Source organism: Cyprinodon variegatus, unplaced genomic scaffold (genome assembly GCF_000732505.1).
Source record: "Cyprinodon variegatus isolate N-32 unplaced genomic scaffold, C_variegatus-1.0 Scaffold213, whole genome shotgun sequence".
NCBI lineage: Eukaryota > Metazoa > Chordata > Actinopteri > Cyprinodontiformes > Cyprinodontidae > Cyprinodon > Cyprinodon variegatus.
This window is the reverse complement of record NW_015150666.1, coordinates 99,603-114,227: the sequence shown is the minus strand read 5'-3', so window position 1 is coordinate 114,227 and position 14,625 is coordinate 99,603. Positions and strand designations below refer to the sequence as shown.

Sequence of the window (14,625 nt, the reverse complement as noted above, 5' to 3'; positions counted from 1 at the left end):
AAACCACTCATACATTGCGCAGACACTCACATTCATTCTTGTTTTGGTCAACTTGGGACTCCAGATTTTAACACTCCAACCTAATCGGCTGAGATAGTACACAGTTATTTTTTCCACTGCCAATTCAGAAGACAAGCAGAAATCATTTCTGATCCTGAAACATTTATAAAACATTTTTTCCCCCTTTGGATATTTCCATATGTTTCAATTTATGAATCAAAAGTTAAAAACAGATGACAGAGGTTTTATCTTTTAATCCATGACATCTTGGTTTTTCCATGCACTGTTAAAGAGGTGTGAGGTTCTTTACTATCCAATTTCGTGGAACTGGACTGAAATATTCAAATTATCAACAGGTCATATAAAAACAGTAAGTAAAATAGCTGAAAGATTTATGAGTACATTATTTGTTAAATATGAATAATGTTCAATAACAAATTCTGTTGATATATATGCATTTCAGGTACTTAATCAAAACAAGTGTTTTTGTAATTACCCAATATCCACACTGTGCTTAAGTATGTGTTTTTGTTTTCTTTTTACATTTTGAAGTAAAACTGATCTAAATCAGTCCATGAACCAAAAAACCAATACAGCCAAATCAATCAGAAGCCGACCTATGTGTATATGTATCATCTTATTTAATGATTGGACTTACACTCTTTAGAAAACAACAATACATTTGTTGTTATGAAATATTCAGACTATAGCTAAGGCTCAAATTTGTCTGGAAAAGAAAATAATTTATTAATGAAAATTGTGTTAGTTTAATCTTGGCGGACTGCTCTCTAATTAAACTTTTTTTTCATCCATTGATGTTAAAAGGCTGTCAGTGGGAATTATCTTAGTCTGACTAAGATAATTCTGTCCAGCCTGTGCAGAACTTTACTTCACATATTTGATGCCAGCGTATTTAATTTTTTCCTTTTACTATGACATTGCCCTCTATGGTTTCCCTTCTCTCTAGGTTTTTAACTCACTTGTTCGAACAAACAGCAAAAAGGTTTTTTTTTCCTCCTTGTCATGATCTAGTAATATGAAACTCTAGAAAAATAAATTATCATTCTGGTATGCAACTTGCTCTTCTTTATACTCTTTCTGACTTGCACAGATATTTCTGTGTATCTATCCTAATGTTTGGCAGGCACCTTAATTCCTTTTGGATTTGGACTGGCGTGCCTGTGAATTTGTGTGTGTGTGTGTGTGTATGTGTGTCCCTCTCTTTCTTTCACTGCTAGCAGCAGTGTCTCTGCTGTTGGCAGCAGCTTACAGAATAAAAACAGCAACAGCAGACCCAGAGTAGGAGAAAAGAAGCAAGCCGTCTCCTCTCTTGTAATTGCACAGAGTCTCCCCTGTATCTTTTTACCTTTCTCCCTCTACCTCTCTGCTCTTTGAGACCTCGGGGAAGCGGTAATTAGCTCGGAGAGAATAAAACCAGCTGAAGAGAGAGGGGTGGTGCATTCTGGAGCGAGATGGCCAACAGAAACGCTCCCCTGCTCTTCTGTGGAGTCGTCCTTCTTTTTCTCATTCAGTCATCTCTTCAAGGAGGTAAGGTCCAACAGGTGAACTCTGCAGGAATTAATACTGTTTTAGTTAAAGACTTAGAACTGAAATTTGATACAAAATGTTCTTCATTTTTACTTTCTTTTCAAATAAAAGGTAAAGTTTAGTTTAATCTAAATGGTTTATGAAATGCTTTTCAGAAGAACCATATTAGCTGTTGCACAGTTAATAAAAAAAATCATTAAGCATTATTTTTGCATTAAACATCAAACTGCAAAAGGAAAGAAAAAGTTAGGATCTCTGGTGTTCTTCCTTAATCAGACTAAACATCTGTATCTGAAGATGAATCGAACAGTATCCCCTGCACAGTAACTTTAAAATAATCCTGGCCTCTTGTATCATGTCACAATATAATTTAAAAATTAAACGTTACATTTATAGCATCGGTTTGTACTCCAAGCTTGTTTCTCAAGAGGATACATATTTTGTCTTAAGTCAAATATCTAAACTGGCTCCTGCACCCACCTTAGCATATGTTTATGTATATTCATTTGGCCGCAGATTCAATCCTAGAAAAATGTGGAATGGAGAAGCTTCCAGCTGGCGTCTCTTTCAGCTCAGAAAAAAAATACAGATTAAAAACACCCCTGATGAACCCCTTTGGGTGGATCTACTCGACCCGAGAGGTGCAGAGAAAACTTTGGCTAGATGTTCTCTTGTTGCAGATATGGGAGAGTAGCTCCAAGTGCAGTTTGAAGTTGCACCTTATCTTTTCAAGACAAAGAGGAAGAAGAGAGCAAGGCTGTGAGCCTTGTCTCTTCCTCCCACTATCATTCAGCTTGCAAGATTTGTTTTTGCTCCTCTATTTGCATAGCTTGATTGGTTTGCAGTCTGTTTTGGCTGAGAATCACAGAGTTATTCAACCTCAAAATGGAAAACATGTTCATCATCTGGAGCTTTTTCTTTGTATTTGTCAGCTTAGAAGTCACCGTTGTTTGACCTCTTTATCCTCCTGTGTCCCAGCATCCTTTTCAAAAGGTTTATTTTTGCAGAATAAATGTTTTATGAACGCACAGTGAAGTTTCACTTATTTGAGTTATCTTTCCACTTTTAATCCACCCATGTCGTCAATAACTTGCCAAATCTGGCAGCTGTCACTTTCAAAATTGACCCGTTTTTCTTTTATCTCACTCAGAAGCATTTATCATTCGCACTCCACGTTTCATGAAATTTTGAGCCGCTGTCAGGTTAAATATGCAGCATAAAAAGAAGCCAACAAATTTCAATATTGACTTAGGAGCACAACTTTGATCTCAAGTGAACACTGAATTCATCTCCATCAAGTATTTCTGTGAGGTTTAAAGTAGATCCATCTGTTCTTGCACTGTAACCTGACGAAAAATACGCCTGCACACCATCCAAGAATAAATTATCTGTGAGTAACATGAACCTCATTAACACCCAATCTAGTCATTTAATGCTCTCGCCCAGACCTCTTTATGCCTGAGAAATTATGAATCGTGTTGCGGAGCCAGACCCATCTGAATGCTATCCATCGACAAGTAAAAATTACTTATAGTCCCAGAGGAAACATCTGCCATGTTTATTTTGAAAAAAACATGTGCCCCTGTCCATGCTGCACTCTGTCTCTGCAGATAACATTCTGCATGTTTTTAGGCCCTCGTTAGTTTCATGAAAAAGGGATAATAATTTCTAAAAGTGTTGGATAAAGGTGGCGTTATAACTATATTTAGCATGAAAAAGTTTAGTCGTTTAGATAGAACCATAACTGAGAGCATTTTATTTTTCTCGACTTCACAGAAATTTGTCAAACCTAATTTCTTTTTTAAATTAAGCACATCTCAAATACTAAGCACTGTCATCTAAAAAAAATCCTAATAATTTATGCACTCATTTTTGTACATACTCTGTGTATACAAGACGACAATAAAGTTTGTCTAAGTCTAAGTAATTAAATGTGAAAAACTCCCTTGCTTGGTTAGATTTAACTTGTGGCACTAGAGCTCAATCATTGCCAACCTGCAGGATTAAAAGCATTACTTCAAGAGAACCTGTCTGACTTAATGATGTAGGCTAAAAGTAGGGACTTATAAGACAAAAATGGAACTTAAGGAAAAGTATTGGTTATGTTGCATCTTAAAAACACTAACATTGCTTCAGAAAAATACATCATACCAACCAGCTGGTTTAATATTTGCATTACTTTAAATCGTTGATCCTAATTAAAAGTTTGATATTATACAGTACATGCCTTTGTGTTGAGATTCTTATTTTTTTTTTCTTTTTTATAATTTAGTGATAAGCTTTTGGTTTAATTAGATACATTTATGTCTTACCACACTGTTCCCTAGTCAGCCTCTCTTATCCACTCCATTTTCATCCAGCTTCTGTGCAGTTCACTGATTACTGTAGATCAAACCTGGCCTTTATGCCACTCATCCACCTTCCCAATAGTTTCAATCCTTAACCTCTTACCCACTCTGTCTTTGTCCTTCTTTCAGTCTCATTGTCTTTGTTATTCTTGTTATGATCCCCAGTTTATCTCAAGCCTGCTGGTTGTTTTGTTAGATACTCATCAAAGATTCACCACTAATATTATTCTGCTAATATCTTTCTTTGCATTTGGATCCACCTCCATCAGGAGCTGGGGGATGTAATAACCTATTGAACCAGAGATTCTGCTTTCCGGTCAAAAAAAGCAAAAACAGTTTATTTGAAAACTGCTTATTGTATTGGCACAGGTTATCTTTGTTTTATTCTACAATTTGTTTAATAAAACAAACATCCGGGTGTGACAGAAAAACAGAAGAAATCTGGAAACAGGCTATCGCTGATTTACAACGGTGTGCGTTCTCCATTATCATCTCCATCCACAGTTACTAGCAAAACTGTTCATGTTTATCTGGTTCTGATCTCAGATTAAAACCAGGTAAAACAGCTTTCCAAAGACTAATGGGAGCGTTGTCCTGGCTCCTTTAGCACTGACCAGATCAGAGACACCGCGTTTTTTGCATAAATCAGAAGAATTTAATTTGCATTCAAAAAGCGCATTGAAATAATCTCTGCCGACTGGTGGGAGGGTATGTTCAGGCCTTTAACCTCTAGAGGTGAAGTAAAGCAGCATGTTAATGAGTACCTGAACTGATTATTAAATAATAATTGAGGATTTTTAACATGGTGGGAGCTCCTCTTTAGCTCTAACCCTCTGCAGTGTCACAGTGACTTTCCAGTTGAAACTTACTAAAAGAAAAGTATTTTTAATGCATGTGTCACATGACTCAATGGTTCTACTTTGCATTTAAAGAGCCATGTCTGGGGGAAAAAAACAGAATGCTCTCTCACAATTGTTTCGTAATTTAGCTTTTTTAATAGCTTGATCTGTTAATTTGTTTGTATTAAGTGGCTGGGTATGATTCCTGTAGCTGAGGGTTTCATTCTGAACACATTTCTGGATAATTCTGTTTAGTTTCAAGCACTGATTAAACCGTACTTGTCATTGTGAAAGAATGGCTCTTGGATTCTTTTAAACAGGGTTCCTTTGTAAGGATATGAGAAGTTAATAGCTCACACACTATAGATAAATCAATCAGCATTTCCACTTTGTATAATCCAGATTAGTTTATTCTGGAGGCTTGAGACGATTGCTAGAATTTTGGATTTCTAGCCTCTTGACTAAAGAAATTACAGAAGGTTAAACTATCGTAATTTTAGTTTGGAAATATACAGTAATTTCATGGTTTGTTGCTCAACTTACTTTATCATCAGAGTTGAATTTGTGTATTGCATAACAGCAAAAAAAGAAAAAAAAAAACATATAAAAGCACCATATTCTAGATTCAAATTTGTTGAGGTATATTTTTTCCTCTTACATAGTACAAATAAAAATAGTCTCAAGCTTTAGCACCTGATAGAAGATTTTTTGTAAGATGCAAAAGAAAGAGCTTTTACTGGTTACTAAATTAGTTTCTATGATTTGACAGACAAAAATCTACGTATATCTTCTTCCCCCACCTGGTAAAAACTAATTACCAGAGGTGTGTCAACTGCTTTAACAACCTCTAAGCTTAATTAATCAACTTTTACAGTTTTACATACAACTCTTATGCATTGGTTCTCCTATTACCGATTTTTATAACTGCTACTGAAGGAATTGTGTGGGTTATACAACAGATCTATGAATGGATGCATTGTTTTATTGAGGTTCTATCTACAGTAATGCAACCCTGTGTCTTTAGAAATGGATGGCAGACTTTGTAATGTTTCCCAGGTTTTTTCTAAAGACATCATCTTCACAGGCTTCCTTCAGAGGCAGTGTCACTATTAGGGGTGTTTGCATTGTTTTCAATCATCCCCATTTGCTCCTCTTATCTGTATAGTGCTTACTGTTTAGGTTTGGATAAAGTCAGTTCTAATATCTTCCAGTCATGTGTTTGGTCTGCAGTCGGCCTGTGCCAAATCCTCAAAGAAGAAGCACATTAACTTGCCAGGCTGTGATCTATCAGAAGCAGACTAGCAGCAGTCTGGGCTGGCTCCTGTCAGGAATGTTTTTATTCTCCTCCAGACTTTACTGATGTCCAAGATCTTTTAGGTTTAGCAGGAACATGATGTGATGTAGACACTATTATGTGTTTTCATACATTAAACTCATGCTGAGTAAATGCCAAGGCCAGAAGTTTCCCTCAAGGCTACCATTGCCCTCTGATGAGTAGGTCTGTCATTTTAATCTCATTTTAGGGTTATAGCTGCTTGCATAAAGTATATTGTGTCAGGCTACAAGTGTAGCTCTACTCAACGCTTTGATCACATAAATCCATCTCTGGAAAGAAGTGATAATATGAATCCTCTGTTCCACCAGCTTTTAGTGATTTTTCATGGCGAATGGTTGTCTTCAAGTGTGGCTTTTTCCTCCTTCGTTTTCAACTCTGAAGCTGCTGGCCTAATCTTGTAATGATATCCTGTCAGCTTCCAGAGGAAAAGTCTTGCTCAAGAAGCTGGAAAGCACAGACTTACAGGATTCATCTTTGATTCCCATTTCGATGCTTAAGGGAAACAGCACAGTCAGTACAAGGTTGAACATGATCAAGAGACATGACAGTCATAGAAATGTCATCCAAAGCTTTAGTCACTTTAGTTTTTTCAGTCCCTTGAATGTTTTCCAAAAGAGGTTTATGTCACCATGATGTTTTGCAGCAAATGAGACTTTTATCTTCTTTTTTATCTGTTGGCCTGTAATGGTTTTGCCTTATCGGGGCTGTCTCACCCAACCTTTTTCTTACTGTTAAACCTTAACTGAATCAGGTGACCCCTACAGTGCTTGTTGTGTAAAACCTCGAGGGAGAAGTTAATGCATTACAGAGACTTTTGCAGGCCGTCCATGGAGTGAGTTTTATTCAATGTTTCCAAAGCCTTAAAACCGGCTCTGTAAACCCTATCCTTTGTTCTTTATCTTTCTTTGGATTTCTGTTGGATCACTGTTGGATGGTAATGTTTTTTGTTTTAGATCTTTTGATCTACTTTGTTATTTTTACAGACAATTTCTATCTCAGGTGGTTTCTTGGGTCTACAGGCCCTGTAGAAAGGCATGGGTGTGGCCAATGTGCCTTAAAACCAAAATGTTTTTAAACACAGTAACCATGTAATTTAAAAGTGAGCAATAGCTCTTCCATTTAATAGATGACTTACCTTAAAATCCATCTGATCTAAAACTTTGGTGCACAAACCCTAGTTAGTTATCTGTACATACTTTCCTTCTTCATGTATTTGATTCAAAATATTTTGAGAAGTGTTGTTGCAGAATCTGAAAATTTACCAAAGAAACTAGAGCAATTTCCCTCATGATTTACCATTCTGTCTACTGCGATCATGAGTGTTTGTGTAAACTTTTCAAAACAGAACATCGCCATCTGTCTTTATTTTTCCATGTATGTGTTTCGTTTGCACCCACTTGCATTTGTTTTGCATCCCTACAGTCAAGCTAATTGTCATCCCCAACAGCCAGCCATTAAACAACCACAGCACCGGGGTCGGGGAAATGTCAAATTACTCACCAGTTTGTTGTAAATGTGGTAAAACACGTCTACAAGAGCTACAAGGAGGGGTTGTAAAAATCACCCTTAACATGGGAGGTACTGTGGAAAAATACATCATTAGCTTTGGTTTGATCTGAAAACAAAACATGTTCTGACTAACAATTTCCGAACATTTTTATATTCAGTCATTAGTGGTGGGTGCAGCAAACCCTGTCATCAATAAAATAAGTTATTTCAGAATAAATGTTCAATTTTGTAAAATATCAAAATGTTTCTCTGTATTCTTTGTTGCTAATGTTAAATAATTTTGCCAGGACAGCTGTTCTTAAGTGTTCCTTTTTTTACAACAAACTGGAGAGAGTAACAGTACTTACTTCAGGTTCCCGGTTTAGACTTGTTTTTAGAGGTGTATTAAAATACAATCATAAGAATTATAGCAGCAGCCATGAATTTTCGGGTTCAACCTAAAATAAAATGTTCAAAGCAATAAAATCTAAACTTTCCCACTGTTGGTCTTATATACATCTCACATAAAGTACGTGTAATTCTCTGGTAACACTATTTCATACTGAACTTGTATTTTAAAGGCATGCACAGCACTAATACAGAGAGATAATTATCCCTACCGGTAATTTTAAATTCTCCTGCATGATTCAAACTTTGTCATGGTAGGGATTGGGGGAATAAGCGCAACATAAAGTTAAGCTCATGTTCTGATAAAGTCTGCAGTGCTTATTTAAAGTAGTACTAAACAAATTTTCACCCCTAGATGCGCTGTTGAGCTGTACACCAAAACAACGCTACATTTTATAGCTACAGTGTGTAATAATTACACGGATTTACTGACAGAAATGTAATATATATTAAATAAATATGTAATTTTTATCTTCTATGAACGTAAAAGTCAAAATTTTCCTGTTTGAGTTGCCTTAGAAATTGGAATTTATAAGAGGCATGTCTCTCATTTATAGAGGCAGACATGTTTGATCTATGGCAACACAGAGCTGACAAACTAGTGACTGTAGAGATTGCCTTTATGCTAAAATATCAGCTTCTTCCCATAAAGTGCTCTCCACCTTAGAAATGCCTTTCTCTCTTTGTCGCTTTCTTTTTCTGTCAACTTCTTTTACAGTGGCAATAATAATTCATGATTGTATTAAGGTGAACATTTTGTTCTGATGGATGCACTGTCTATGTTAAAAGGAGATGACGTGTGATATCTTACTATCCATCTGAAAATATAGCTTTAGTTTTGTTCTTTTTATATGAAGTAATTACATTTCGCTTATCGTTGCTTTAACATTGATTGAGTACTAGGTTGTCAGCTAGTAATAAGTATGAAAATAAAACTGGGACATAGTGGTTAACCCAGACTTAACATAATGTTATTTCTATTTTTAACACACTTCATCCCAGCACACACTCACTATACCACATATGAGTGCATCATAAACAACATGCATTTATTTTTACAACATGCCCAACAAAATAAATCTGTTTGAGTTTTTTTTGTTTTGTTTTGTTTGCTAATTCCTTGCAATAAAATCTATAACAGCAACTTTACTTTTGTAACTCCCTCAGTACCTCAGTATTACTTATCAGTTTGATTCCATGTTCACTGACTTATTCCTAAGTCCCTAAACTTGACCACTTTCTTGTTCCAAAGAGAAACCAAGACATCAAAACTCAGGCTCTCATTTGTCATTGTGGCTCAATAAATGCTACAGATAACCATGGTTACCAAACAATTAAAAATGATTATTTCCCCTTTTTATGCATATGTCTGAATGTTTTGTTGTCTTAATCTTATTTCTTTCTCTTTGCTATCTTTATGATTCCTCTAAATAATTATGTTGCTCTTTTTGAAAAGAAAATTGGTCTGCATAGACCAGTTAAAACAGCATTCACAGAGGTGAATTTAGGTGGGTTTAATGAGGTTTACAGGAACTGAGGCAGAAATCAAAAATCCAACAGAAGTAACAGATGAACCAGAACCAGGGAGACACCAGGGAAAAACCAAACTCTAGGAGCCAGGGAGAGACGAGGTACGCAGACAGACGTTAGATGAGGATCCAGCAAACAGGAACTGAAGAGGGAGGGCTTTTAAAGGGGACAGAGACAAAGAGAGGGCTAACGAGAGGATTAGAAACAGGTGAGGACAGAGGAGAAAACAGAGCTAGGGAAAGAGGACACAAGAGGGCAGCAGAGGACAACAAATGGAAAACTTGGAAGACAGGAACTAATAAGAAAAAAAATAAATAAAAATAACTAGGATAATGAAACATGGTGAAAAGAAAACTAAACACTAGAAATCAAGGAGTAAGGAAAGACAGAATATTCAAAAGAAAAACATAACAGAAACAGAAACCTAACAATTTCTGAATGCAGATTTCTTTCACCTTGACCACAAACATAAAAGCAAGCTAGAGAGTCTTTAAAAATAGATACCAGCTTTGTATAGACTGTGTTCAAACTCATTGCCATTGGACATCCTGGAGTTCTGTCCCTTGGAAATAACCAGCAGCTTTAGATTGCGTACTGTATGTCAGGCCAATTGTTCTTAAGGTTAAAATAAGAACCTGGCTTATTTTTGTGGAATCAATGAAGGTTTTATTAACCAGGTGTGTGTAATCTTTGTATTTTACTGTTTTCATAACGATGCATTTAGGTTTACTGTGCATTTTGTCAGAAATTTGGATTTTATTTGGCTTTGCTGGTCCTTGCAGTGATGAATTTCCCTTCAACACTCCATAAAAACTAATGTTTAAGAAGAAGTAAATTGAGCCAAAGCAATTTTTAGCTCTAAACTGACTGGTACCCCTGGTAAATATGTATAAAAATATTTAAAATAGATCTATAGTTTTGGCTGCTGTAGATGTATGTTTGAAAGATTTAGAAAAATAAATAAAAATCAAAGGAGCCCCCCTCATGATTTTTTTCAAAACATGTTTTACATCTCGAGATCTCTATGAGCTCCTGGTTTATTAGGACCATTATAAGTATAAATCACCTTTCTTTCTGCCACTCTTCAAAAAGGCAAAGACAAGAATAGAAGGCATTCAACTAGAGCAGATCGGTCCTTTAATCCTTTAGAATTAGCAACAAAAAACAAATATTTCTCCATGTATGTTAGTATTCTAAGGCATCTGGGACCACAGTGAACTAGACTGTATCAGTGACCACCCTTTTTTTGCCAAATAGGTTGATAAGTATGGTAAAACAATCTCTAAACCCTCCTCCTAGAGCTGTAAAAAAAATAATTTAATGTTGGAGTCACCAAAGTATCAGACCCAATCCAAACACCAACCAGTTTTCCAGGAGCCATCCCAGGAGGAAGTCTCTCATTTCATGCTAAATTTTTCTTAATGCTGTCTACATAATCTATATTTCAATTCTTGTAACAGCTACTGTTTAGCTTTATTTAAGTATGTCTGCATCTGGTCATTTAAATCTTTCATTTGCATAGCTTATTTGTCACCACAAATACCTGAAGTAAACTCCTAAACTTGAGTCAACATGGTATAAATCCAGCCTCATATGATCCCTTTTCATTGGGGATATTTATCCCTCATACACATTCCAGCTGATTCCCATGACCTGCTTGAGTTCTCCAGGAATGTAAGTGCTGGATGATGACTTGAATTAAAATGATCAGGAGACAATTTTTTAAATCTCTTCCCTCGACAAATATCAGTGTTTGCCATCCTTGTGATGTGTGGTTTTAGTGAACTTCATGCACTCTGTAAGAATGCATCTGCAGCTAGATACGTTTTTCAAGCACAAGGAAAAAGTGCTGCTCATAGACTCGCAGTTTCCACTTTCCTGTCAAGACAGGAAATCCTTCTTTTGATTGTAAAACGAAGGAGTGAAAATGAGAACAATCACTCTGCACCCGTTGGTGGAGCTGAGAGCTTTATAAGTGATATATTTAAAAAGACAAAATGTCAGAAGCTTAGAAACAAACACATATTCTCACAGACGTTACATTTATTGTTTTAGCTGTTTTTGCTAAGAAGATGCAGAAAAGAAAGGCATTCTTACCAGTTCACTACAATCTGTTTAGCTCTTCAGGATCGTCAGTCCTTTTCGGTTAGTATTACAAGGCCAAGCCACAAGAAATTTGAGAAATTCCACAATTGTTTAGTTCTCTGATCTTCCCAGTTATTTGCTCATTCATGAAATCATGCACAGCTGTCACTGTAACTGCTGCCATTAACACGTCTGTTAAAAGGAGGCACATTCTCCTGGTTTCAACATAATCAAGCTAACTGTAAACCCTTTTTGGCTCCCTACTCAAGAATAGACTTTGTTCATGATCATGAGCAGATGTCCTTCGCTGTAGCTTGTGACTACAGATTTGCTTTGCATAAAGACATGTTGTTGTTCCAATTTTCAGCGCAGATCTTAAGTTCAAATGCACGTTTCAACATCCCACTGTAAATGTCTTTCTCAACGGCCGTTGATTTTGACTAGTTTTTGTTTATAATTGAAGGGATTAGACTTTAACACATATACGTTTTAATTATAAAGTTAAAAACTTTTTTAAAAAGGGAGTACAAAACCAACATGCACTAAAGTGTCAAGATGTTATGTTTTACTAATAAACTCAGATCAATTCAAAATACAAAGTAAACCTGAGACAACAAAATTGAAAACAAGCCTAGTCTCTAAATGAGGAAAATGGTATTGAACCGGCTGTGACAAAACTTAAAAAAAAAAAAGTGGGTCTTAACGCAAGACTTAAAACAGTCCACTGTGGAGGCTGCTCATATATGGAGGGGCAAAGTATCCAAAAGTCTACAGAAAACTACTCTTTCCTCTCGGATTTTAAGCCTCGTCTTAGGCACTATTAGCTGAAGATGCCCCTCAGACTTCTGAACACGTGCCGCAGAGTAAATCAGGAGGAGGTCGGCAATGTATCCCGTTCAAAACTCTAAACACAAACAATAAAATCTTAAAAGCAGTTCTAAAACGAACAGGGGCCAGTGAAGAGACACAAGAAGTGGTGTAATTTTAAATAAAGGGAAGGATTGTTTGGATAGACTGGTAATTTAAGGGCCATCTGTGTATATATGCATGTACTCACAAGGCCTCCTTTAATTTCCGGTGACACATTTAGAAATAGTTATAGTTGATCAAAATGCTACACAGTGTATAAAATCACCTGCTGCATAAACACAACTAAATAAACTTTAATCTCCAAACAGTAAAAAGTAAAATATTCTGATCAACCAAAACTAGAAGCCAAAGAAAATAATTGGACTTTTAAAAAACCTCATAAGGCTTAACCATTGGTGTAGCTCGGATGTGAAACAGATGTTTCAATCTGATTTTATACATATTTACTCTGCTGGAGTTTAAACTATTCTTGTATATTGTGCCAGATGAAATAAATAAATAATAGGAAAGAAGTAGACCAAAAAAACTCTAAAAATATCTAATTGATTTTATGTTCATGAGCAAAACCTACTGCTTTGGTGGTCTGGCTGTTAACTCGCTGCTGTTGTCGCTGGATGTGTGACATTAACTGTGTTCCATCCTTTAAATCAGCATTTCAAATGTGTAACAATCTTTAGGTTAAAAAAAATTCAAAAGAGGCTGTTCTTAGTCCAAATTCTCACTGTTTTCTGCTCATGCAAAGTTACTCATATTATCCTTTTTCTTGTAAACCAATAGAAGACCATCCATTCAACACAGTCCTGTTAAAATTATCTATTTTGCTGAAGGATATATTTTCTGTCTTCAGCATTAAAGAAAACATCAGTAAAGTCATCCATATACAGTAGTTTATTCCTGATTTGGAATGTGTGACCCCAAAAGCCTGAGTAATTTTTGTTGTTGTTTGTTTTAGAAAAACAAGTTTTAAAAATACTTATCCTCTTTGGGGCAATATGATGTTTTAATGCTTTCTAGATTTCAAGTATTTCTAAAGATATACTTTAAATGGCCTACACATTCAAACTTTTTCAAACTTTTCATTCAAACTATGGGTTCATGTTTAAAATATGTCTTATATTCTAGGTTCTTCAAAGTAGCCACCTTTTGCTCTGATTACTTCTTTGCACAGTCCTGGCATTCTCTTGATGCTTCTAGAGGTAGTCACCTGAAATGGTTTTCACTTCACAGGTGTCCCCATGTCAGGTTTAATAAGTGGGATTTCTTGCCTTGGGGTTGGGGCCATCAATAGTTTTTTTGCAGAAGTCAGGTGGATACACAGCTGATATTCCTACTGAATGGACTGTTATTTTGATTTTGATTTTTTTTTTATTTTGATATACTCTAATAATCCCAGAGGGAAATTACTTCTCTGCATTTAACCCATCCCCTTGGGGAGCAGTGAGCTGCCATTGTGAGGCGCCCGGGGAGCAGTGTGAGGTTAAGGGTCTTGCTCAGGGACCCAGAGTGGCAGTCTGTGGGAGTGAGGGATCGAACTCACAATCTCAGGATTGAAAGCCCTATGCCCTAACCACTAGGCTGCCACTCCCCAATTAGAATTTTGTATTATGGCAACAAAAAGTAGCTAAGTTAAGAAAATGAGTGGCTATCATTACTTTAAGAAATGATGGTCAGTCAGTCCGAAAAATTGGCAAAACTTTAAAAGTGTCCCCAAGTGCATTCGCAAAAACCATAAAGCGCTACAAAGAAACTGGTTTACATCAGGACCACCCCAGGAAAGGAAGACCAAGAGCTTTAGAAATCTCAGGTTAACAACAGCTCAGATTAGAGACCAGGTCAATTCCACACAGAGTTCTAGCAGCAAACACATTTCTAGCAAGCGGAAGAGACTTGCTTGGGCTAAAGAACACAAGGAATGGACATTAGAACAGAGGGAACCTGTGCTTTGGTCTGATGAGTCCAAATTTAAGATCTTTGGTTCCATTGTGTCTTTGTGCGACGAAGAAAAGGTGAACGGATGGACTCTACATGCCCTGGTGCCCACCGTGAAACATGGAGGAGGAGGTGTGATGGTGTGGGGGTGCTTTTCTGGTGACACTGTTGGGGGTTTATTCAAAACTGAAGGAATACTGAACCAGCATGGATACCACAGCATCTTGCAGCGGCATGCTATTCC

The 14,625-nt window shown here is 36.4% G+C and overlaps 1 protein-coding gene across 1 annotated transcript in view; it reads left to right on the top strand.

Annotated features, from left to right (window-relative positions):
* Window positions 1–1,295: 1,295 nt before the first annotated feature.
* Window positions 1,296–14,625, top strand: part of LOC107088311 (elastin-like) — a gene marked incomplete at its 3' end in the record, with an annotated part of 100,368 nt that continues 87,038 nt past the window's right edge. The window contains exon 1 of the mRNA XM_015380412.1: window positions 1,296–1,548. Within this exon, the coding sequence (XP_015235898.1) occupies window positions 1,473–1,548 (76 nt within the window). The remainder of the gene's footprint in view (window positions 1,549–14,625) is intronic.